The sequence below is a fragment of the Mollisia scopiformis genome (assembly GCF_001500285.1).
Source record: "Mollisia scopiformis unplaced genomic scaffold LY89scaffold_9, whole genome shotgun sequence".
NCBI lineage: Eukaryota > Fungi > Ascomycota > Leotiomycetes > Helotiales > Mollisiaceae > Mollisia > Mollisia scopiformis.
In genome coordinates, this window is record NW_017263589.1 from 537284 (window position 1) to 562514 (window position 25231).

The 25231-nt window shown below is 47.6% G+C and overlaps 9 protein-coding genes across 9 annotated transcripts; 4 read left to right on the top strand and 5 right to left on the bottom strand.

The window, feature by feature from the left end:
- Positions 1–376: 376 nt before the first annotated feature.
- LY89DRAFT_780684 (MFS general substrate transporter) lies at positions 377–2194 on the bottom strand (the record flags this gene model as incomplete). Its single annotated transcript, XM_018222407.1, has 4 exons — positions 377–733; positions 789–1000; positions 1045–1273; positions 1324–2194. 4 exons carry the CDS (start codon positions 2192–2194, stop codon positions 483–485), a joined length of 1563 nt encoding a protein of 520 aa, XP_018073007.1. The 3' UTR covers positions 377–482.
- A 586-nt stretch (positions 2195–2780) lies between these two features.
- Positions 2781–4056, top strand: LY89DRAFT_582771 (glycoside hydrolase family 105 protein; the record flags this gene model as incomplete). Its single annotated transcript, XM_018209180.1, has 2 exons — positions 2781–2922; positions 3080–4056. The coding sequence occupies 2 exons, from the start codon at positions 2781–2783 to the stop codon at positions 4054–4056; spliced, it is 1119 nt and encodes a 372-aa protein (XP_018073008.1).
- Positions 4057–4661: 605 nt separating this feature from the next.
- LY89DRAFT_501241 (ubiquitin) lies at positions 4662–5340 on the top strand. Its single transcript, XM_018207964.1, has 3 exons — positions 4662–4900; positions 4955–5037; positions 5239–5340. Exons 1-3 carry the CDS (start codon positions 4835–4837, stop codon positions 5324–5326), a joined length of 237 nt encoding a protein of 78 aa, XP_018073009.1. The 5' UTR covers positions 4662–4834; the 3' UTR covers positions 5327–5340.
- Positions 5341–6143: 803 nt separating this feature from the next.
- LY89DRAFT_549259 (uncharacterized protein) lies at positions 6144–7109 on the bottom strand (the record flags this gene model as incomplete). Its single annotated transcript, XM_018208284.1, has 2 exons — positions 6144–7000; positions 7049–7109. Coding segments are annotated over 2 exons (918 nt in total), but the record flags the coding sequence as incomplete, so codon positions are not given.
- A 389-nt stretch (positions 7110–7498) lies between these two features.
- LY89DRAFT_683567 (uncharacterized protein) lies at positions 7499–8818 on the top strand. Its single transcript, XM_018214725.1, has one exon. The coding sequence runs from the start codon at positions 7598–7600 to the stop codon at positions 8723–8725; it is 1128 nt and encodes a 375-aa protein (XP_018073011.1). The 5' UTR covers positions 7499–7597; the 3' UTR covers positions 8726–8818.
- Positions 8819–8826: 8 nt separating this feature from the next.
- Positions 8827–9459, bottom strand: LY89DRAFT_501267 (putative tubulin-specific chaperone Rbl2). The gene is made up of 2 exons (XM_018207965.1): positions 9180–9459; positions 8827–9128 (listed from the first exon to the last, which is right to left on the bottom strand). Exons 1-2 carry the CDS (start codon positions 9342–9344, stop codon positions 8928–8930), a joined length of 366 nt encoding a protein of 121 aa, XP_018073012.1. The 5' UTR covers positions 9345–9459; the 3' UTR covers positions 8827–8927.
- A 603-nt stretch (positions 9460–10062) lies between these two features.
- LY89DRAFT_501279 (uncharacterized protein) lies at positions 10063–12330 on the top strand. Its single transcript, XM_018207966.1, has 5 exons — positions 10063–10328; positions 10377–10682; positions 10739–10978; positions 11031–12097; positions 12149–12330. The coding sequence occupies exons 1-5, from the start codon at positions 10223–10225 to the stop codon at positions 12218–12220; spliced, it is 1791 nt and encodes a 596-aa protein (XP_018073013.1). The 5' UTR covers positions 10063–10222; the 3' UTR covers positions 12221–12330.
- Positions 12331–15179: 2849 nt separating this feature from the next.
- LY89DRAFT_683569 (uncharacterized protein) lies at positions 15180–16137 on the bottom strand. Its single transcript, XM_018214726.1, has one exon. It carries the CDS (start codon positions 16072–16074, stop codon positions 15220–15222), a length of 855 nt encoding a protein of 284 aa, XP_018073014.1. The 5' UTR covers positions 16075–16137; the 3' UTR covers positions 15180–15219.
- Positions 16138–16389: 252 nt separating this feature from the next.
- On the bottom strand, positions 16390–23302 carry LY89DRAFT_683570 (uncharacterized protein; the record flags this gene model as incomplete). Its single annotated transcript, XM_018214727.1, has 6 exons — positions 22612–23302; positions 22363–22561; positions 22181–22309; positions 21854–22126; positions 17404–21800; positions 16390–17339 (listed from the first exon to the last, which is right to left on the bottom strand). Coding segments are annotated over exons 1-6 (6113 nt in total), but the record flags the coding sequence as incomplete, so codon positions are not given.
- Between the last annotated feature and the right edge of the window lie 1929 nt (positions 23303–25231).

The window sequence follows — 25231 nt, forward strand, 5'->3', positions numbered from 1 at the left end:
GCAGACGCATAATAGGACCCTCTGGTTGTATGAGGGAGACGATGCGCGCAAAAAGTGAATGGATGGTTGAAGATGCGATAACAGGTATGTGTTTCCTTTCCATACATAGGTAGGTATATAACGGGAACGTACAAGTTGAAAGGGAGAAGGAAACGGAACATGGACAGAGAATCGTTGGGCGAGAGCAACTGGCCTCTCAGCTATCCACCGGAAATTAATGGTGATACTATCAGCAGCGAGAACTCCCTCGCAGACTTATGGGCTCCATCAGCACATTTCAAATGGGCAATCGATACCTAGCTGGTAGGTATAGATATTTCCTGTCACGAACGAATACGAAGCAGTACGTAGATACTCCGGATGCTGTTCCCATGCGAGCACGCGAAGCGAGTCTAACATTGCGAAAATCGCGACAATTCAGCATATAAAATAGTTTGCCCCTAGTTGCACTGCTGCCAAGATCATTTGCCTTCCAATATCACTTAAAAAACGTATCTAAAGTTAGCATTCTCCTTATCTGTTAGGTCGTCGAAAGCATGCGTTAGTCTTTCGTCCACGACGCCGGCTCCTGCCGCGGCTAGCTCAGCTTGTAGTCTATCTTTCTTCTTGTTCTGGCTCATCAGATACCAGCGCAAAAAGATGATGACGAAGACAAGAAGAGCGTAGCAGCCCATGTGCATCGAAAAGGCGATGAGATAGCGAGGCGAATCCCATGTCAGAAAAACTTGTGGTCCTAGATTCTGTTGAGTGTTTGACCTATTTTGGAAAGAGCTTCAGAGGAGACAAACCAATAGCGTTACCAGTGGCCCATGCAATGAAATTCGCGGCAATCACCACAGTTTTCTTAGTCTGACCAGCAATGTTCCGAGTGATGAGGGTCATGCTCAAAGTTTGGGCTGCCCAGAATGAGAGAACGATATAGTAACTGAAAAGGAGACCGCTTTGGGTGGCTGAGTTGGTGTTTTGGACTGTCATGAGGACGATGGTCCCGATGAAAGAGCTAGTAATATGAGCAAAGGTGAAGTTGAGGAGATGAGAACGTACGGTATGACATAGAGTCCCATTACAAGCAAGTTTTGTTTCGTCTTCCTCACAAGCCACATGCTGCTGAGCAAGACTATGATAATATATACTCCAAGAACCATGGCCAAAAGCTGAGTCTGTAGTACGGTAAAGTGAAAGCCTGCAATGATGATATTTGCGAACGCGCCGAGCCCGGATGTTGGTAAAGTCGTACAGATAGCAATCAAGCAGTAGCAATACATTTGCGGGTCTTTGAGAGCTTCAATAAGTTGTTCCTTCCGAGATGGCGATTCTGAACACCAGTTTGGTTGCTTCGGACACGCTCAATCATCAATTTCTTGTCTTCCTCGGTAAAACATTTGGCGCGCATGGGACTATCGGGCATGAACCATAAGACGAATAGACCCCATAGAACAGAGAAGCCTCCATAGGCTACGAAGATAGCTTGCCAGCTTTTCAGAGAGGATGGCGGGCTCTTGATGAGCGTGAAACAGTAGGCAAGAAGGCCTCCGACAATATGTTGCCCTCCATTCATCATATACCAGTAGGACACAGTCACCGCCTGCTCTTCGCGCTTATACCACATCGAGCTGAGATAGACGAAGGAAGGCTGGCAGACGGCCTCAAAGATGCCCAGAAGAGTTCGTAGAACGAGGAGATGGATGAATTTGGTGGCCTTGGCATGTAGTGCTAGTGTAGTGCCCCATAGAATGATCGAAACGCCAAGGTACTTTGCAATAGGTAGCCGTTGGATGAGCCAATTGGTGGGGTATTCAACGACCAGAATTGCAATATAGATGCACGTGGTCAGCCACGCAAATTGTTGCCCGTGTAGATGTGTATCCGTCCTGATGCCCATAATACTTGAAAAGGACAAGGTTCCCTTATATAAGACTTGAAGAAAGTAGGTGAATATCATGATAGCTAACACTCGTCTGTCGATGAGTTTCTTCAAACGGTCACTTTCTTCGGGGCTGATGTTAATGGCAACATCACTGGCGTACTTGGCAACTTCTTTGTCGACTCTGTCATAATTCATGTGGTCTTTCTTCAGGTCGTCGTCATCTTCAATATGTTGGGCAGGAGCGATCTCCGGATCGAGGCCGTTCTTCTTCTCTTTGCCATGGCTGAAATGACCTTCAGGGCTAGGAGCTATTGTAGGTTCCTCCATTGTGTCTGCGAGCGTACGAATTTTTCTCAAGGGATGTGCAAAGAACCAGCTGAAAAGCGACACGAGGCCATACAGCAGACATCATAAGAATATATAAACCCGGAGACCTTCGCCAAAGACCCCATATTGCTGGGATTGGGGAAGCAGAAATCCATGCGGATCCTCCAGATTATCGGTACGTGTTCCCGGGTAGTGGAGGACTTTAATCGTCCATATTCGAAAAGTGGCCCATGCAATACCAACTTTTAGCAGTCTAGAGCTTTGATAGCTGTAGGAGATAGCCCCAGATTGAGAACCAATGGCCAAGCGCGAGTCATGTGAACCATTTTGGTCGTCGCTTGCTTGTTGTGTTCTGCAGAAGACCCCAGAAATTTGCAAAAGAGGAGATAAATCCGCTATGCCAAGAATGGGTGGAGCCGTGGCTTCGCTCGGTCGGCGCAATGTCAACCGGATCATCCCACGAATCTGAAGACTTTCTACAACACCCCAGCATCACGCGTTGCTCAAACACAACAAAATAAAATTCCTTGAAGAGCAGAAAAACATCCAAAATACTCAATTTGAATGCAAACAAATACAAATTACAATGCCAAAAGTCTACAGTGGTATAGCGGCTCAGGATGTTCACAGCACAATCAAACTTCTGATCAATCAGCTGGTGAACATCAAGGACGAGACAGGGGAGTTCTTGCTGCGGTTGGAGGATGGTCGAGTGATTGATACGAAAGGTAAGTCGTCTCGGAGGAAGGTTGCCTCTTTTGTTCCATCTCGAGATTTAGTCCCGAAGACTATTCCTAGATGCATGCATGCGTGCTCCTTTTCTCTTGGGAAATGCAGCTATACTCCCTGATGCAAATGAAACAAATATATTGACTTTTGGTTTAGGCTGGGCCGGCTGGGAATGGACGCACGGAGTTGGTCTTTATGGACAGTGGAATTACTATACTCTCACAGGCTCTCCTGAGGCGCTTGCCATCATCGAACAATGGTTCGCAGATCGCTTTGAAGAAGGCGGGACAACTAAAAATATCAACACCATGGCTGCGATGCTGACCTTGGCCTACCTGTATGAGAAGACTGGAAGCCAGCCTTGTGTAGCGTGGCTGGAAAGTTGGGCGGATTGGGCCATGAACGAGCTTCCACGAACAAAGTATGGTGGCATGTCCCACATGACATATAATTCTCTCAACTCCCAAGAATTATGGGATGATACCCTCATGATGACGGTGCTCCCATTAGCGAAGATTGGAAAGCTCCTGAACCGTCCAGAGTATGTCGAGGAGGCAAAGCGACAATTCCTTTTGCACATAAAGTATCTGTTTGATACCAAGACAGGGTTGTTTTACCATGGTTGGACATTCGATGGTAACCATAATTTCGCTGAAGCTTTGTGGGCGAGAGGCAACAGCTGGCTTACAATCGCAATTCCAGAGATGTTGGAATTGCTCGACTTGCCACCAAATGATGCATTTCGCGTCCATCTGATCGACACACTTGAAGCTCAATGTCGGGCTTTGATCTTGTTCCAGGAGCCAGGAGGACTGTGGAGAACCTTGATCAACCACCCATCTCATGAAGGATCTTACGTCGAGAGTTCGGCTACGGCTGGGTTTGCGTTTGGTATGTTGAAGGCCTTGCGTTTGCGATACATCAAAGGAGAGGAGTTTCGAGCTTCAGCGCTCCAAGCTATCAAGGCGGTGTTAGCAAAGGTGACCAAGGAAGGAGAATTGACCGAAGTGAGCTTTGGCACGGCCATGGGACATACGTTGCAACACTACATGGACATTGATCGCACGAGTATGCCGTATGGACAAGCCATGGCCATAATGGCCCTGGGAGAGTTTTTAAGAGTTTTCATATAGGACTGCTAATAATGAATGTGTCCATCATCATGCGGTATGACATGCGCTATTCGGTGATTCCTCAACAAGAAGTAACACGCATATTCGCAGAGAGAGAAAGTAATATGAGGAAACAGGCATATTAAAGATGTTCGGGATTCATCGGATTGTTTATGAGATAATTTGCATAACGCATTTAAACAAAATCTGATCATGCTCCAAAGCTCGATAGCTTACGGTGCGAGTAACCGACTGTCGTTGAATCACAATGATCGGACCAAAGTCTGGACAAAGAAAGCCTTCATCACACAGCGATGGGACCAGTGTACTAGATCTGCCGGCAAGCCTAGAACATTGGTGTATTGGTGTATCCCGGGAAGCCTCGAGACGCGACGAAACGCGTCTGAAGGGGAGAAGGATTATCGATCAGATTTCGGCGTCGTGGACGTGTAGGTAATGCTGCCCTTGGGGTCGAACCCGAGGCTCCAACACCGAAAGACTCCCAGTCGCCGTAGCGAGATTGATGAATATGGCTGCTGTGAATGTCCGAGATGTCAGCGGAATGGAAGGGAACCTGGAAATGAATTGATGCCAATCCACGTGATCGTGATCGCGTACTAGATTTTGGGAGCTTTATATTCGAGGCCTTGCCTCTTCTTGCCTTGCATGTTCACCAACACTTTCTAGACTCCACCCATACACAACTTGCCAACCTACCGAAACTCAGGATAGACAGCTACCCTCGCAAAGCTTGTCTCACATACAAAACACATCCTCTTTACAACACACCGCAGTGACAATGTTGATCAAGGTCCGAACTCTGACAGGGAAGGAGATCGAACTCGACATCGAGCCAGACTATCGAGTAAGCTCTCAACAGACTGATCTACTTACGCTGTACTGACACATCTATCTACAGGTTGCGCAGATTAAGGAAAAGGTCGAGGAGAAAGAAGGCATCCCACCAGTGCAACAACGCTTAATCTACGGCGGAAAGCAGATGTGAGTCTATACGTTCATTATCTACAAGCATACAAGCACCTTCCTATACACTCTTTGCACCATCAGCCTGCCGCTTTTGCATACGCTTGAAACTCGAGAAAGTTCTCTTGTCTTTGCCCAAAACTCTTTGCATGCGCTGTTGCCTGCCCCACCTACCCCGCCATCACCAAATCTCAACGCTGACTTGAACCTCTAATACAGGTCCGACGAGAAGACTGCAACCGACTATGCCCTCGAGGGCGGAGCTACACTACATTTGGTCCTTGCGCTTCGTGGCGGTTCTTTCTGAATCTCTCCTACATGATTCCGCACCATTCTAACTACGAGATACCTCTGTACACAGCTCCCTTGGCACAAGCGGACAGAATGGAGCATCCTTGGTAGAATAGAATGGACGACTCTCTCTTTGATCTCTCTCTAGCATACACATTACGACACAGCACGATAGGCATGACATAGTGGAACGACTGAACTTTGGAAGCATGCAGCATTCATGACGAATGAACGAGATATGGGTGGCGTTTTCTATTCTATTTTCTTTGTTTTCCTGGGGGCATGTTACTTGAATACCGGATCTCGGGTCCTAGTCAAGATCATGCGGATAAGTTGAGGCAGGTAGACCAATTTACTGCTACGCAGCACTGGGTTTCTTCAGGAGATTTACATTGTGACCATACAGAGTGACTCGTGACTCGTTCAGACATCTCCCAACCCCAGGGATCTCCCGGTCCTTCCAACGCCTCGCTGATAACAAAACACATCCTATGCGCCGTACAATATCTAGCATTTGTCTTCTCTAACTAAAATCACCTAAGCTTTGGCTTCTTCGCTCCACGATTGAAGACGTCGACTTCTGGTCTCTTTCTAGCAATCTTGGGCCTGGGGGCTGCAGAACCTGAACTCATTGGTTTTGATGTAGTGGAAGAGGCTGGAGCCGAATCAAGAATAGGCGGGGAGGATGCGTTTGGCCTTGGTCTAGAATTCATGCTGGATGAGGGTGGTGAAGAAGATTGCTTAGGTCGGGCAGGTGACGAAGAAACTGGACTGCTGTGATGATCTCGAGGGGGAATTCTGGTGTTAGACACTGGTCGTGGCGTTGGCTTGATCTTTTCCGCTGGTTCATCGAACAAGTCATCTCCATCCTCTTCATCATAGTCGTTGAGATCGTCATCCGAGGAACCGACCAGAGTCTCCCTGACATCGTTCGAAGCATATCCCCTGGTAACCGACGACATAGCAGCCTTTAGCCTCGCTTCCCTCTCTTCTAGACTGGGTCCTCTAGTGGCACTTTCGTTCTTAAGTTGAACATGTCTGTGAGACAGGATTCTCAATGCTGGCTGAGCAGCGATCTGGTACTCCTTCGACATGCCTGCCGGCGCCTTCTTGACTTGGCCAATTTTTCCCGACAACTGATGCGTAGGCCTACTCAACTTGCTCATCTGGCCAATCTCTTTTGCTTCTCTCCTCGCGCGGGTAAGCACGCTCTTTGCATCCGTCAACTTCGTCCTGCTGCCCGAACTGAAGTTCAAAAAGCCGGAAGGCTCTTTCTTCCCCCATGGATTTTTCTTTAGTGGTACTCCTCCATTGTTGGCCATCATATACGGATCTTTGGGAACCTTTGGAAGGGTCCTCAAGTCTACGACCTTCGAGACATGACTCTGTCTCGCTTTCTGTAGTCCCATCATTCGCTCTTTCAATAACTCCTCATCACGCTGGACCTCCATGCGCTGTTCCTTCTTGTACTTGCAATAGACCTCATACCACTTCAGCGGATTCTTAGGAACATAACCTTTCTGCTTCCAATTTGGAATGTCCCGAGCAATGAATGCTTGCCATAGTTCAGCATCTTCGCCTCGAATCTGAGGAGAGTTCAATTCGATGGTGTGCAGCTGTTCGGGGGAAGTGATTCGTGCAAGGACGGGCTTAATTTTCCAATACTCGAAGGATCCGACATCATTGAGGCCTGGAGACTGTTAGCGACTCTTTTGTGGAGAGGAGACATCTTACTTACTGCGGATATTCCTGATGCAGGCTCGTACGCAGGAGTCGTTCAGTGATGGGGCTGGCATCTTGACTGCAGTTTCCGGATCTTGCTTGCAACGTTCATTGCAATTTGTGCGCTCCGAAAGACGTTCTTTGTCCCACGTTCCCGAGGTGAGGACAAAGGGCTAGATGCAGTTGTGGAAACGGTGATGTGTCGTGAAGTTGTGTGTAAGTTTGTCGCGATACAGATTTTCGTGATTCAAGAGCGAGAGCAAAATATGTTAGCAGATTGCCAAGCTCATGGTTGGATAGTGAAAATGAACTTTTCTCGACATTGTGTTGTGGAATAAAGACTGTCGCGAAGTGAATGAATTCCAGCCCAGCCTTCGTCCACATTCAGATCCATCGAAGCGGCCGCAATCTCCGCATTTGACCGCATAGACCGCAGCTCTCATCAAATCACGTTGAGATCGGAAATATGAAGTTCTACATTGAACGCTCAATCTGGGAACAGTGGTTAGGGCCAATGCCAGAAGGTTGGGAACCAAAAACAACGTCTAAAGATTCTGGTATCTACATGACCATGCTTCTCAAATTCGGTGAAGAGGATGAGCTGCATAAGGCGCGCCTCTTGAACGTCGAAGAAAAGCCCTTCAAGCGCATCACCAAACGCCTTCTCGCACCTGGCTCACTCCTCAACAATCCGCTCAAGCTGCCAACTCCTCCACCTGAGACTGGCTCAGCTGAAGATACCTCTGAAGATGATCCGACCCTGAAGCAACAAGCCGAAGAGCGACAACAGCTCCGTCAAGAGATCATCTTCGACTTCGATGCCTTCGATAGCAGCATCGCGCGCATTCAGTTCCTCCGCAACAGCAACGAGAACGAACGAGATCGTTACACGGCCGACAAGCAGCGAATCTTAGATACGATGCAAGAGGTTCGAGTTAGCACGGCGCAATTGAGAATTCAGCTGGAGGAGTCGAAGAAGACATTAGAGCAACGGAAGAAGTTTGACGAACTAGCTGAGAAGATTACCGGCAATAGACTATTGAGGCCGCGCGAGGATCAAGAGGTAAATCTGAGGAAGCTGGAGGAGGAGTGCAGAGAGCTGGAGAAGGAGAGTCTGACATATGGCGAAACTTGGAAGGAGAGACGAGAGCAGTTCGGCAAGATTGTGGAGGAGGGTATGCAATTGAGGAGACTTATCAGAGATGAGAAAGAAGAGGTCGAGAGGCGCGAGGGCATGGATGGTGGAGAAGAGGATGGCGAGGTTGGTGAAGGCAGTCGAGGAGGTCAAACACCGAAGCACAGCAGTTTCAGTGGAAATGCTACACCCAGACCGGACGGAGAATCACAAAGCATGTCGGGATCGGGACTGAAGCCAAGACCATTGAACTCGGGCACGTTCTCAAGACCTGGAAGTACGACCGGAAGTCGAGCTGCCTCCCCTGCTGGTTCTGAACGGGAAAGAGAAGAGCTGGTTGAAGGAGAGGACTCGATGATCTTGGATGACGGACCAAAGGTTGAGGAGAGTGATATTGTGGCGGCGACACCGTTAGCAGATACTGTTGACATGGCTATTGTCTCTACTCCCCAAGTTGTTGTGGACGAGCCTAGCCCCATGGTAGCAGTCGAAGGAGTTGAACCATCGGAGGAGGAAGGCGAGGAAGGAGAAGCTGAGGACAAAATGGATACCACCTAGGTCATTACGAGGCATGGTCGCATGTAAGATTACATTGTACTATAGGGGAAGCAGCATGATACCCTCTAATTTGTATTCACAAAACACCAGTCCCATTTTCCCAGATGCTTGTGAAAACGCATCAGAACACTCCCACCATTGACTTCGGGTATCATGCCATCTATTTGTGCTTCGTAACATCATTACTCCTCCTAACCAAAGTCTACTTCGATTCAGCAGCCGCTCGCGCATCTGCAATTACTTTCTTAGCATCTGTAATGACTCCCTCCGCCTTCGAGACCTCTTCTGCGCTTGCACCGTTGTCTCTCTCTGCATCGAGCTTATCCTCGAGTTTGTGTACGGCATCTTCGAGACGTTCAGTCAAAGGTGGGAACACAGCCTTAGTTTCTTCGATGGCAGTACGCTATCCTCACGTTAGCTTCGGTGAACTCCAAGTCGTCTTGATGTGACCTACCTCTTGCTTCAGAGAATACTCCGCATTCTCGTCCTCAGACTTGCTTGCCAGCAATTTCTCCAGACGCGATTCTTGACTCTTCAACTCTTTGTGGTAGGAAGCCTCTTCCTTCATCAGTCGTTGGACTGATGAGGTCGCGATCGTGAGAGCGCTTGGTGGTGCCATGTTCGTAATCAATTTGTTTATGGTTACAAGCACCCGTTGAGGGGTTGTAGATTTTCTTTACTTAGCTCGCGGGGTATTTATCGTTTAGGCTTAGCGTACATGACCCCTAAATTACGGCTCATCGACATCACTGAAGCTTCTTGTACATCTGCATATTTGCTCATTCAACCTATTATTACATAACGTTGCCCAACTCAGTCTCCAGATAACCTTATAATATATATATATATATTTTTTAAAAAAAAAAGCTATGGCAATTGCCCAAGTTGAAAGAGGCTTTCAGCACATTAGGCAACTCAGATGGAAATCCAACACTTCGGACAGAATAATCCCAGAAGACAGGGACTGAAATCAAGTTTATTGGTCAATAAGCCACAGATATAAGTCGAGATCGTATGAAATGCAGCTTCGAATGTGGTCAGCGGATAGCTCCATAGCAATGCCAACGCTTAGGTAGGAAAAAGAGTGGATACAGCATAGAGCAAGTGCAGTATGTGACTGTATTTGCAGTATAAAGAATGATTTATTCGACATTGTTATTTTCTGGCGCCCTCGCTCGCAACAGAAACTCTTAGAAAGACAGCCTTGTCCAAAAAGCACGAGTTGCAGAATAGTTTATGACCTGTCGAAAAGCGGCTTGAGTGCTTGTGTAACTGTGGCTTGCACCAAAACCGGGTCAACGCAAAATGTTTTTATTTCTTCCAGCATCAAAATCCTACTTCTAAACAGTAACAAGCTTGATCGTATTACTTAGTCTACTCTATCGAGTTGTTCCATGTTTATCAAGTCCCTTGTCTCCACCGCTTTGCACTGAAGCTCAAGTCTTGATTAATAGTTTTGCGTTTCCAGCTTCATTTGTGTTTTCCTAGTGGTAGACAATGACCCATAGTCAGCATATCAAGCAAAGCAACGTGTCTACGATGATGGACAAAGCAACATTGAGAAGACTGATTGGAGAGATGTTCAGGGAGCTTCGGGATAATGGTAATATTCATATTCTTTTCCACGCTTCTTGAGCTTACTGAAATTAAGCCATAAACGGTCTAGGAGACAAAGCTCGGTACCTCAAATGGAATAGTAAGCCCGGAAGCAACAACGAGGAGGACTCTTTTAATCTCACACAAATGGTTACTGACTATGGTGTCAATGGCGGTCTTCCGGAAGACAAATGGGACGACTCTGTCTTGGAAAAACTGTATCGTGGACTTGCCGACAGCCGAGTCGAGGTTGAAATTCTGAGAGAAGACAGTGCTTCTTCCAAACATAGCTCCTTAGCTCCTAATGGCAAGAACCCGCGGGTGCATGACATACTCAGGGACCGTCTTCTCCAGACCATCGGTGGGTACACAAGTGTCTTTAGGATCGAACGCTATGTAGTTGACAATATTCCACAGAAAAAGCTACAGGACGACCTATAATATCATCACGATCTTCCAAGATTGCAGATCCACGCAGGTCTGACCCTCGTCCGCCGAATTCCTATAGATGGCAGTTTAGCAAGCAATACCCGTCATTTCCAACCACCAAGGGAGGAATATCTCGTTGGCCTGCAGAACATATAAGACAGTGTCACGAAGCCCTAGACAAAGGCTTCTTAGTTGCTGTTGACCTTGCTACGAATCCAGCAAAAGATAGTAAGTCCATAGTCTCTTGCTCTGCTCGACTCATTTGATTGATGCTTCGCAGAGCCATCTACCTCTCACCAAAACAACTTCAATAAGCGTGGTGACACAGATGAAAGACAACACGGCCAAGACGAGCATCTGGACGAAAGGATTGAGATTGGAGAGGAGGAAGAGGAAGCAGAACATGATCAACAACATGAGCGAGACGAGTCGAATGAAATAATTCAAGAATCCGATGAAGCGCTTCCAGAGAGTGACTTAGACGATGACACCCTACCATGTCCTCCAAACAATACCGCAGAATCGACAAATCATGTGAACGTGGATCCCGGTCTCCTCCTTAGCCGGAATCCCTTCAAAGAAGAACTAGAGGACTTCGATGTCGAATCAACAAACACATTCGGATTGAAACGGTTTCTGGTTGACTTCCATCATCGAATGTACGAAGATACTCTTCACATGGCACTAAAGAAGTATGCCGAGGAATTAAAGTGGAAATGGAAAGTAGGGTACACTGCGAAGAAGCAAGAGCTACGATCGGAAATCGACAGTCTCAATGCGCGGCTGGAGACCAAGATATTGGAAGTAGAAGAAGCTCAACGTGAAATTGCCCGACTCGATTCAGAGAGGGCATCTCTTGTGGAGCAACTTTCGAAAACGGATGATGAAAGCACGATCAAGTTGGACAAGGCTAGGGAAGCTGGCGAGGAACTAGGCAGACGCAAGGCAATGGATGATGTCAATACTGCCATGGAAAGTGATCTCCTGGCGTTGCGGCGTAGCAACCTAGAACAGATCAGCAAAGTAAGAGCAGAGTCCTACAAAGAAGGATTTGAGGCGGGACGAAAGGCTGCTCTTCAAACCACATCAACCGAGAATGCCGCTCTCCACAAGCTCCCTAGAACCTCGGATGATTCCCGGCCCACTTCACCTGCCTTGAATCAAAGTAATCGCAACTCAGTTGATATTCAGGCTCTAATGAAAGAATTTGAAGAAGAGCGAATTTCGACACTTGAGCTTGGAAGGCGCCAGGGGAGAGAGACGGCCTATCAAGAACTTGCTCTATCTGAAGGCAACCGAGTGAACGTCCTCGTTAAAAATGACAGCGGGCTGAACAAGAATAGGAAAGTAAGTAGATTGTATCAGTGGCGTTGTCGGTGTCTAATCCAAGTAGATCAGAGAACTCAGAACCATTCAACAGAACTGGGGCGACATCCCTCAGACCGTGCTTCCTGCTTACATGCTCCTTGAAGGTCATACTCCTGGCGACAAAACATTATCTCTTATAGCAAGGCTAAGCAAAAAGCTCGACCCTGCCAAAGCCAGTGAGCTTCTAGTCGAAGAAATAAATCGACGATGTCAGGACTCGCAATCGGAAAATCGTCGGATTGTAACTAATACCGACATTGAAAATGTCCTGAACAGCCTTGCCGAGTCTAGTGCAAATGCAACCTCAGAGTCTCTTGGATGTCTAAGAACAGCAGAGACACCACGGCCAACTGCCCAGATACCAGCAAGCCACAATGGGGCGCCCTCGCCTCTGCATGGAAAGCAGCCTCAGATCCAACGAGCTGCAACTGGAATGAGCAAGCATACTGCCCGGCCGGCTCCGTTCAGTCCGAGAGGCACTTCGATGCCTGCTCTGCAGAAATATTTTCCAGAAGCGCTGCAGGCATGGCTGGACCCGAAAAATGATATAAACACCCATGCTGCGAATTCTTCGATCCAGGAAGCCATTACAACTAAGTGGCCAAACGAGAACCAGCGTCTGGAGGATCTGGTCATGAATCGAGCAACGATTGCTGGATTCTCAGGCAAACAGTATATTACGGCATCTGAAGTCAAGAAACTGAAAAGTTACCTTGCTGGACTTACTCTCGAGCTGAATTCGAGCTTTACTCTTCCTGAAACCTCAAGTCCCGAAGATGTGGTTCAAGTCCTCAAAATCGTCTATGATATATTCTTGAGCGAAAATGATGCCATGATGTCTGGGAAGCGAACGATCAACATAAATGTGCAAGAAGACGCACTGTCAACAGAAGTTCTCGGAAAGGATGTCTCTCAACGTTTACCGTCAACACCTAAACGAAAACATTTTGAAGATAAAGCGACTCCAGAGTCAACAAAGCGCCAAAAGCTGAAGACAGGCGCATCTCTGCCTCAACGTGTGGCTGAACTTCGCCATGAGCGATCACCTTCCTTAGAATGTAATAGGGAAACAATTCATGTTGGTACAAGATCTTCTCCTGTCGTGAAGGAAGACAAGGATAATGAGGATGAGGATCTCTATGATGCTACGCCTCCACCAAGATCGAAGAGACGGGTGAGGAAGTCTATACCATGATGGCATAGATCCTGATCGCCAGGGAGTGCATGCACATCCAACTTCTCCCCTCCACTAGCACATCTCGTCCCATCTTCTATTCGCGCAGAGACAAACCCTACTTGCTCTTACCTTTCAGGCACGTGTTCAGCATTTCGCAACTTCTTAGAATTGACAGAATCCCAATCCAAAAACTGCTCACGCACTTGATCGCGTCCCCATCCCTTGCTAAATGTATTGTGACCACTGGCCTTGGGGTTATATGGAAGGAGTCTATCTGCGATCAGATTTAGACGTTCGCGCTCTGCTGTTTGTCTGTAGGCATGTTTGTGTGCGCGAGTGGTGCTGTTTGCCTTGACCATTTTGGCTATGATCGGAGATGTGGAGAGGTGGAGAGCGTGTTTCAGTGAATGATATCGAGAGAATAAGGCTTAAGCTTTAGGACTTTGACCATATCCCTAAATTCTCCACTGTCAGCTCAATAAATAAAGTCTCGTGGGAATACAATGTCTTCTTTGTTCTCGATAGCCGATGTCTCGCTTAGGGAATAGGGGTCGGGACCCACGTGCTGTGGACAAGACTACTAGCACTAGGGATAAAAGCTTTGTTGTTGAAAGTTGATGAATACGACGATAGAATTATGGAGCTGGAGTAGAAACTCATTGTCTGAAGATCAGGGCTGGACCCTCAAATGGGCGAGTTTGCACGCATGTTCTGAAACGAGCCAGATGCAACCTTAAAAGAACTCGACACCGGAGTCTAGTACGCAAATATAGATGTTTCAAGAAGCATTCCACCATGAGTCACGGAATACATCACGGACATCGTGACGACGACAAAGACACTGATTTCTCTGGACATTTGCGCTGCATTCAACGACCTCCCAGTTAATCTCACAGTATTCAATCTATGGATTGATACGCAAGAGATATATGCGGAAGGCTTTCCATTTTTAGGATTATTTACAGTCATCTGGACTTGCCCAGAGACCTACCTCTCTTCCGTTTTTTCACTGTCAACTCTCCTTCATCTCATCCAATCTCATCTCATCACTCACGACACTTGACAATTTAACTCACCCAACATCGCTTTCCTACTGCCCATCTACTTTCTGTAGCGCATCTTCTCCTCTTCATTCTCACCATTACTAGAATCTTCTAGCTCAGTCTCACGTCGTTCTTCCGCCTTCTTTCTGGCAGCCACCTGAAGACGGCGCTTGTTGAAGTTTGGCGCCCTATCTGAGTCACCCTTCTTCTTTCTAAGCTGGTTGCCAGAGACAGAGACGCTGCCACAGCCCTTTTGGACCATGTCGCGGCGAGCCGAGATCTTGCGGCTGCGATTTTCGACTACTGGGTAGTCGGCCGCATCGAAGACCTGGTCTTCGGTGGGGTCTTGGGATGTGGTAGTATATTTTGCCATGTTGAAAGAGTGGTTGTGCTTGATTTTAAAGTTGGCTGGGTTTGACTTGGTGGGTTTGGGGCTTTGTAAGCTGGTTGTATTGATGTTTGATTGATAGCGAGCATTGTGAAGCAAGTCGACATATTTCAATTGGGACATTGTACTCTATTCTAAAGGCTCCTCCTGTTCTAAAGTGAACGTAACCGTCCTTACAAATTCAATTATTTGAAACAGCTCTCCTTCTGGCCTGAGACTAGGTCTCGACTTTGAGTACAAAGAAATCTCTTTGGTCGATCCTAATGTAGCAATGATGAAGCAGACAATGTTTTATTCAAGGAATTTGTACTTGGATTCCGTCAATGAATGCTTTGTTGATAGTGAAACAAATTCATTTTTGATGATTATACAACATGACATGAGAGCTTGCAGGTGCCTGAATTGTCTGACTTAAGTCTGTGAGCCCACAGGGCACGGTATGCATCCAAAGCACCCAACTCGACCAAAACATGCTTCTGCTGGCTACCACACTTTAAAGCGGCTTTTTAGCAACACATACAACTCTTGGGATACATAGAGCCGCTCCAATCGTTGATTCCTGGTACCCATCCTCAATAAGACGATGAAATTTTAGACCGGCCTCCACCTTCCCAATCTTGATCAAGCTCGAAGCAAACTCCTCCATCGTGAGCAGATGTTGCTCATTGAACGCTCTGCTCAACTCCGGTCCATCTCCAAAATACTCAATTTTTGCGTCCTGGAATCCTTCTTCAGTCATGAATCGTGGAAGTTCGATAGTCCAGTCATGTCTACCATTCGCCCAAGACATCTCCCGGATCTCGTCTAAAGCCGGTGATTGTAGACTTGGATCCACTTTTTTCACATGCATGTTCACACAGTCGAGCTCGTCCCACTGTAGAAAGCCTCCAGGCTTGAGCATCTTCCAAAGCTTTCGAAGCACAGATCGAGGGTTTCCTTCCTGAATCACCAAGACAAGCAATCTAACATGAACATAATCATATTTCCCAACAAGATCATTAGGTAGCTCCTCAAAAATGTTCCAGTAACGGATACTCAGGTTCAACGGTAGCCAATCTCGATGAGGAGCCTGACGAATATCGTTGTCAAAACCGTGGATCTGAGCGTCTGGAAACTGTCGAGCGACATCTATAGGCCACATCGCTGTGCCGGTCGCGACATCGGCAATAGTGTTGTTCTTGGGGAGCAAAATGGAGGGGTGGATGTTGAATTTCAATGCTTCTTTCCAGAGGTAGTGTTGGAGGTTGAGACGGCAGGCGGCGATGTGACTGCGACTTCGATCGCGGTCGAGGATGTATCCTTGACCATCTGCCAGGCTCCAGTCAACTTTCGATGATTCTGTTGTCATTTTCACCAAGTTGTCGCATATGTATGGACTTAGAATTAGAAATATGTGAAGGGTCTATGTTGGTCTATTGTGTCGTACTTCTAAGTGGGGGTAGATTTGTGGACGTCTAGCTAGTGTAGATCGTGCACTAACGATACAGTCAGCCAACTAAAGATCTTACCTGATCTGCTCAAGCATATGGCAACCTTACCGTACTTGGTGGGGCAGGTTCACTTTGTGGGTGGCTCAACGCTCTTCTCCGATACGAGTCGGCCCATAAAGCTTATTTAGAAAAGTGTGTGAGGTTTGTTGCTTTCCTCAAATGTAAAATATGGTCCCAATAGTTGTCTCGGCAGGCCAGCTACAATTCAACTACTCTACATTTCGAATGATGATTCACCTAACGCTTATGGTCCTTTTCACAAAGCGTGAAATACAATTCCCACTTTGAATTGGGCTGGAAGAAGAAGAGTGACAATGTAAGAACGAATTAGAAGCACTTAGCTGCATTTAGAAGCCGTTTCGTCACCTTTCACAATCTCTGAACGACTTGAACAAACAAACAATTCAAACTAACCCAATAAAAACCAAACTACCTACAACTACTTAGCAACCAAACTCCTTCCACTATAGCTCCTCAACAACCGTCCCCCATTCGAGTGAGCCATCTTCCACTCCGCGCCACTCCTCAAGCTCCTCCTCAAATAATTAGCATGTTTCCTCATCCCCTCACTCTCCATCCACTCAAAGCTCACCGGCCTCACCCAAACCCCCACACTATCGACCCCCTTGGTGGACCACTTCTCCACGCCCTGGATCTGGGCTTTCTTCCAATTCTCCTCCGACCCAAAGACATGCGCTAGCTGCTGATACAAATCCACATACACCTGCGGATCTTTATCCCAGCCCCCGAGACGCTGGTACGCTCTCCTCAGCAACTCGAGGTGGCGCACTGCAATGGCAGCTGCTTCTGCTTGGTTGATCTCCTCGCCTTTGTCGGAGACGGTGTCGCGGAGGACGTCTTCATGCACTTGCATCGCTTTGCGGTATTGTTCAGACGAGGTGTAAAATTCGGAGAGGAGGATGTGCATGTCGAGCGTTGTGGCGTCGAGAGCTCCCCATACGCGACGCAGGTTGTAGCACATGTCTTCGCAGAGGTGTATGGCGGATGCGTGGTGGGAGCGGGCGAATTCTGTTTCGACGAGACGGCGGCCGAGGGAGACGATTGTAGAGGCTGGCCATAGTAGCTGGAAGGTGCGGGCCTTCCAGAGGACGGTGAGGATATACTTTATAATTTCAGCTACGGACTAAAAGAAGAGGGGCCATGCATGTGAATGGGACAATACATACCTCAAGTTCATCCAAATAACCCAACTCGCCAAGCAGTCCACTCGCAGCATTGAGATCCTTGAGCGGGATATCGGCAAGCAAGACATGGCCAGCTCGAGTTTCTTGCACAAGCTGCTTCACGATCTTACCTGACAGCTCCAGCATAGCAGTCTTCAACTTCGCATCTGGGACCTTGGTATTCTTGTACCCAGCCACGGCCAACGCGATTTGCAGCCCATAATCAATCTTCTCCACGCTGCCATATCCGCCAACAAACTGCTGGAAGCGATCGACCAAGAACGCCATGTCATGCGCTTCAGCGTACTTCCCTTTGTCAAAGTAGTTGACGACAGAAGTGGTGCCAGCTTTGAGCAGCGAGATGTCCATATCTTGGTGATGAATTTCTACTAGAGCGATCTCGAAGAACTCACGTAAGACCGAGGAATTGATAGTCTTGGGAGCGGAGAGGTTCGTCGAAAAGTACTCCAGCAGTTCCTTCTCGACGCGGGCATGGCTAGGCTCATCGTGAACGTCGCGCATAAATTGCAATAAGCGAGCACCATGAGCAAAGGAATCGAGGAATGGAGCCTTCTGAGAAACGATGCGGCGGTAAGAGTCGTAGAGGAAGACTTCGTTGATGAGATCGGCCATGATGGCTGTATACATTTGTCGAGTACCATGCAGAGTGGTCTGGAAAGAAACGAGGAAGACCCAGGTGCGTCGGTCTAAGTTGTTGGAGGACGTAACACCAAGACTCTGAGCCAGGCTGGAATCCCCAAAGATGACTTGGCTGCGAATTTGTTGGAGAAGTTGCTCTCCTTCGGACTTCATGCCTGCTTTGAGGTACACATTTGCGAGTCCTGAGCCAGAGTCCCAAAGCCGCTGAGAGTTCTTCTCTTTCTTAAGGATCTCGGTCACAGAAGTGTGAAAAGAAGATGTGGCTCTGGTCTTCGACTCCGCGTTGTTCTGCTTAGCAAAAGCAATAGCCAGTAGACTCAGCCACTTCAGACTATCGCCATGAGAATAACCATGCTTGGTATGATAAGTGTACCATTCTTGTTCGTACAAGGGAATAGCTTTAGGCGAAGTCGAAAGCTGTGAGATGGAGTACAAGTGAGGCAGACGCCTGCGATTGGTGCCAACTCTGTTGAGAGTGAACTCGGAGATCTGGCCGTTCGGAGCCTCTCGGCTGTGCTTATCGGCATCCTCATACATCGCAATAGATTCTTCACGATGCTCTGGCTTTTCCTCGTCAATCTCTGCTAGACCAAGAGTTGCTTTGATAGTAGATTCATGGTCCAGTCCATAGAATCTGACTAAAGCTTTGCGGTATTCGATGGCGAGTTGACGAAGAGTGGTGTACTCCACTTTCGGATCTTGCTTGAAGCTTCGAACATACTTTTCATAGAGACTCTCAGACCAGTCTGGCTTGAAATCGTATTCCTTGCCGTGCTTTAGGAACATCTGCCAGATCGAATGGTAGATCTTCTGAGCATCTGAGTATTGACGATGCTGCTCGTAGATGGCGATGAGAGCTTCAGCAGCCCGAATGGAATCTCGGTGGCAAACCTCCGAGCCAAGATTGGTGTGGATGGTACGGTAAGCAAACTCAGCATTCTTCAGGTCGTTGACACGCTTGCTGGTGTCGCCCAAAGCATAGAGAGTCTTGATGGTCAACGTGTCGGTTTTGCCCTTCCTCTTCTCAATCTCGGGATATACATCTCTGTAGATGATGACTGACTTCTCGAACATGCCATTGGTCTCGTAGAAGTCGATAAGATCTTTCTTGGTTGAGAACAAGAGATCATCAGATGATTTCGGAGTAGAGAGCACGGCGTAGAAGAGTCTCTTAAGAGTTGTCTCGGCGTTCTCGAGTTGGCGCAACTTCCAATACGAAGTGTAGAGACGGCGGATGATCGTAACGGTCTCGGACAAGTAGTTCGTGGGAAGGGGGGTTCTGAGCTCTGTGCTGGTCCACCCCGCCCACAATCTGGTAAGAGTTACAGTGCTGACTTTGATGACCTCTTCCCAGCGCTGTTCATTCCAATAGGTCTCGATTAGAGTTATCGAAGTATGAACAGTGCGAGTATCAATGGTTTTGGTAGTCGTCTTGGTGATCACAGTATCGAAAATCTCCCGCAGAGTGATTGTCTCTGTGGTAGTCTCCGTGATGCTGTGATTTGTCGTCTCCTCCAACTGCGTCGAGACAGACTTGGCTTCTGAGGTGTTCGTCTTTCCTGTCTTCACATAGAATGCCCATATTCTTTGAAAGATTCCACGTGCAGCTGCAACAGACCCAAGCACAGTCAGCTCGTTGCCAATGACTCTAGTGCGCTTGATGATTTCCTCATCCTCGGTGTCTGATTGTTCCAGATCCGTCGCAACGCCACGAAGGATGTTCTCCGCCTCAGCTTTCCGATCATGAATTTTCAAGAATTCCACATATCGAAGGGCAATGTCGATTCTCTGCTGCTGAGTCTTACTGTCCTTGTGAGTGTGGGCATGACGGGTCCAGCTTTGCCAAAGAGATACGAGAAGCTCCTCAACGCGTCTGGTGTCTTTGCGTTTTGTGTAAATGTCAATCATTGACCAAGTTAGAGCAAGACGTTTCGGATCCGTGGCAGGGAGAGTGCGGGAAACTTCTCGGTAATTCGATTCTGTTATCTCTTGGACTTCTTCTTCCTTGCTAGACGTTGAGATGGTAGTGACCAGCACACCGTGTGCACGGAGAGTCTGAGGAGCAGATCGGCCATAGATTTTTACGTGAAGTTCGTAGATTTCTCTTCGAAGCTTCGAAACTTTTTCAGTCTCGCCGATCGTCACGTAGAGAGTGACAAGTATCTCGAGGTAAGTCAAGATCTCAGTTTGAGATACTTTGGTCTCCCTGTAGATCATGATGATATATTCCAACATCTCAGATCTGCGGATGGCTGTAGTTGACTTAGACGTGATCTTGATAGTCGAAGTTCTCTCAATGTAGCGATGAGCGCAAGTGGTCGCAATTGAGGCGAGCTTTAGAGTGTATGCGATCTTCCAAGCCTCATAGTAGTACTCGTTGACCTCGGTAGACTGAAGTGTGAGCTCTTTCAAGACAGCCAAGTTAAGCAAGGTCTGAAGCACAGACTCTGTGTTTTCTCCGATCACCAATCTTCGCAGAGATAACCCGAGAAGGTGGTGATCAACTGCATCTTGATACGTTGACTGGTACTGAAAGCAAGAGCCTTCAATAATGGGAAGCATCGTTGTGTGTGGGAAGACGGTTTTGAAGCCTTGGGTGATCTTATGTTGAACTGTAGGCTCATGCATTGGCGAAGCCTCGAAATGCCATGCCCAGTATCTGGTGGCATATTGTAAAAGGTCGTATTGATTGAAGAGCTCATCAAGCTCATAGTCGCCCAGAGGAGATGTGGTCGGGTGTGCCGGCCGAGTGAGAGACATCTTGATGTATGCCAACGAGCGAATGGTGAGATCATAATGAGCTTCTTGAATATGGAATGGAAAAGCGCCTGTGTTCTTGAAGTCGGTCACAGTTGCCGCTCGATGAACCAACTCTTGTTTGATAACCAGATTGGCAAATCTGACAAATCCATCTCGGATGACGATCAAGGGACCCAATGCTTTGATCACATCATCTTCAACTCTCGTATTCCGTGGTGCACGAGTTGAGTTTGCTTGGTCGATCTCAAACAGTTGCTTGGTCTCGGTGAGCAAGAATGGTCGTTGCGAAACTAGCAACCAGGCGAGAAGCGATTTGGCGTCCCGCTGCTTCAGATCCACAGTAGAGATGACCTGCGAAATAATGGCATCCAATGTCTTGGGAAGAGAATCAAGCTTCTTCAAGGTACCTCCAGAAGTGGTTTCCGTCTTGAGAATATCGACAGCCTGCACAACCCACCCAAAGGAGCCATCTGAGATATCAGCCAACTTGGTTATCGCAGTCGCTCTGTCCTCCTGGTTCAGCACCGTATGAGACGTCGACGATGAAAGTAAGAACTCGGCGAAGTGTCGAATATCTTGACGTGTGTGCTGTGGCGTGATCGCGAAGTGTGCATGTTTCTGCGTTGCGTTCGTGATAGTGTTGCTCAAAGGGCGAGAGAACAGGATGACTTTCGTCTTGCTATGTCTCGCGACGATAGAATCCAAACGACCCAGAAGCTTATTCACATCACTCTCCCCGCTTTTCAATTGGTCGATGCCATCAATTATGATGGTGTGATTGCGACCGCTTGCAAATCCAGCTTGTAAAGCTGTCCACAGAGCATTCTCGACGTGAGAGCTAGGACTGCCTTTTCGCGAAAGTTCATAGGCTTGAACGAGAGAGTTATAGAGATCGTTGTCGCCAACATTCAGTTGCAGCATTTGCAGAAGTAGGGCTTTGACCACACTCAACGTCGTGAGTTCGTTCTTCAGATCAGGATCTAAAATTATTGTCAGTTGTTGAAACGCTTTCGATTGAGGTTCGTCGACATACCTATCGAGTAAGATATCACTTCAGAGGCACGTCGACCACTTAAAGTCTGAAGTCTCTCTATCGTCCACTCGGCAAGAACGGATTTTCCGGTACGTGGCTTGCCAGAAACAATCAATCTTTCCTTTCCACTTCGCATAAAATCAGTCAAATATCGATCAAACCATTCACAGGTGAAGTCTGCGCGAGTAGTTCGAGTGGTTCGTGTCGTCGTGAGTAACCTGGTGACCCGGTCATGAGGAATCAAGAACTCGCGTATCAATTCAACAGAAATATCTGTATGCACATGAGCATGAGCATCAATTCTATGGAAATTTCGCTGAAGCTTACCTCCAGATGTGGACGAAGTCCCAATTTTTGTACTCCAAATCGCATCCGTAAAGCTGTCGCTGTGCGAGTAGAAAGAGTTGATGCTCCTGCTGAAGCGCTCACTGAAGATTCGAACACTAAAGTTCCCACCTGCAGACTGTTAACCCACAAATTTCGAGAATTTGGCGGGCGGCGTTACTTACTTGATTCCTTGCGGCTGTAGAACAAATTGATTCCCGTGACAAGCTTCAAGAGTTCTGCATAGCAATTACCAAGGATGAGTTGAAATTCCTCGGTCTCGTGGAAAAGTTCATGTTGGCGAAGAAAAACGCCTAGGGTCAAGCCACAGCTGTAGAAGACACCAAATACTTTCTCAAGTACATCGATGTTTTCTCGTCCAAGCTGCAAAGGTATCAATAAGATTCAAGAAGCATCTCATTTCAAAGACTCACCTCAAGAAGAGATCTGCAGCTGGCCCATATGATGGAAGCGGCACGATCGCTCGAAGCGAGGAAGTGCCCTACCTCGTCTGAGTATCCATACACTTGAGCAGCGAAGAATTCTGCCCATTTCAAGACTTTGTCCCATCTACTACTATGATGTGGGATTTGTCGCAGACGGATTCCAGCTACATAGTCGAAGAACTTATCAATGGTTGTGCAGCTACCGAGGAATTCATCGGTTGAATTATGAAACTTAGAGCGATAGTTTGCAACTACTCGTTGAACAGCATCGCGCAAGATGGTGATTTTGCGTGCATCGCTATTAGAGGCGCCATTTCGTTGTACTTCAAATGTCTCGACGGTCGAAGTAGCAGGTTTTGAGATCTCCTTTGTGACTTGGGTGCTGGCGCCGTTCGTATGGCTTTTCTGCGCTGAAGGAGGCATTGTGATGCTCGTTGGGGTGGTAGAAAAGTTGGTTGAATTAAGATTTTCGTCAAGGCTTTGTGTTGCAGTCCTTAGAAGGACTCTGTCGCTGAAAACTGGATGAATCTGAGGAGCAATTCTGATGCTTAGACAATTCGAGACTCACATTTGAGCCCACGAAAACCATACATAGAGCTCAAATACACATTGATACTTGCAACATAGCAGAGATGAGGGAAGCGCTGATTTGGGCAAAGGGGCGAGCTGGGGAGCTATGCCAACCTCCTTAATTTCGAGGACTTCTATGATTGTGTGCAGAAGCGGGGTATGATTGACAATCCACAGTGCTATCTGTTCAGACCGACCAATCTCAAGCTTCGGAATCTAGCATCCTCCTTTGCGGAAAGCTGTTTCAGTAGGCTTGTCGAATTCGGGGTAGAGTGTGATAGAATGATCAACGTTGCAGCTGTCTACTTCCAGTTCACGTTGAAGATCTTTCCTATAGGCAGTTGGACGCCATCGTTTGATTGTCCGCCAATGCAAGAGATCATGAACCTTCTCAAAGTACTGGCAAAAAGGCAGCTTTTGCCGGAAATTGCGAGTAACATGTGTTGACGTGGAGCATCTCCCTGGTAGCTAGAACTTTCAGCTCTCAACTTGCACGCCCGCGGACTTGCTATCCCGTAATTATACACGCAATGCATTGGGCACCCAGAACTGCATATAACATGCGTGAATTGAGGTTGGAGGAAGAGGAGCTTTGGTCGCTGCTAGAGCTTGCATGCACAGCTCGAAGCTCTGCCGCTTGGCGCCAATAGACTTCCTTCTTTGAAGCACAGCTGTCATAGGTCATAGGATGGTCATGACAGAACATACTCTTTGAGACACGCATTCGCCTAAAACAGAAGGCCAGTTGAAGAAGAGCAACAACGTTACTGACGCTCTCTACAGTGAGACACGGCACTAGCCGCATATCGATCGATTGGGTGTCATTGGCCGGCGAGCCCGAGCTGCATAGAGTTTCGGGTATCAGAATCTCCTTTGATCCACGAGAATAGCTCAAAGGCTTTGTCCGAAAGAAACTGGTACTTGATGCCAGCGCCGAGGCAGCCGATTCTTCCGCCCGCAGTACTGCCCGCGCTTCGTACGCTTTCGATCAATTCAGCTCACAAACGTGCATGCGGCGTCTGCATCAGATTTGTATTTCTCATGAGCTGCATTAGTGAGTCGGTTGGTGACAATTCAAATGAGGTTGACGAGTTGGTGAAGTGATCTGCGGCTAGCTTCCGAAGGGCCCTGCAAAGGCGATCAAGGGAAGTCTAGCACAAAAGAAGGAAAGCGTACAGCGGGACAAGAACGGGACGAAAAGCCCAGCAAGGTGTGGGGGTGGGGTCGCATTCGGGTTTCCTCCGTGCTAATGAGACTTTGTTTTAGAAAGTTTTCAAATGCATTGACCAGATACGCCATCGACGAGTTAATGCAAGAAGCTATTAGTATGGTGATGTTTGGGGGGAAATTAGTCAATCCATGTTGACATACGTCAACTTACGAAGAGTCTTGTTGGGTGGTTGTTGAGTGAGATTTGCTTAAGCGCATTCTTACTTCCCCTCATGTGGCGCTTTGAGATCAAATAACTTTATTGGTGCAAGACCCTCTTTTTGTTGACGTCGGAAGGCCGGTATCCATCTTCGTGATGCAAAATTTTGTTGTCTGTTCTGAAACTCGGCCTATGGACAATTAACGCAGCCAGCCACAACTTCCGCCTTGGGAGTCGGTAGGCGAAATTTCTTTTTGTGCACGGTAATTGTCGATGTTCCAATGTTCCAATGCTCCAGATTCATTCCATTGGTGATGATCGAGAGAATTTCTCACACAAGGGTTTAGTCATTCCAGCTCAGGCTTGCAAATGATGAGGCGCTTGAAGCGTATCTTGTCGGATCTTGAGTCCATGAAGACAAGCAAAAGGTATGATTGATCCTTACTCATACGCAGTTGGTGGTGAACCGGCGGACCGAACGGCCTGCGCCGCGCAAGTGCACTGTCTATCCTTACAAGGATGCCTCTCCGTCTCGAGCTCAAGCGACATTTACGTCCTGTGATTGGGAGAAGTATTCTGAGATGCGAGACACAAATCCCTGGCTGTAAAAGCACACATTCAGCATAACTTCAAACGGGAGGATATTATGTCTTACATAGCACCTGAGTT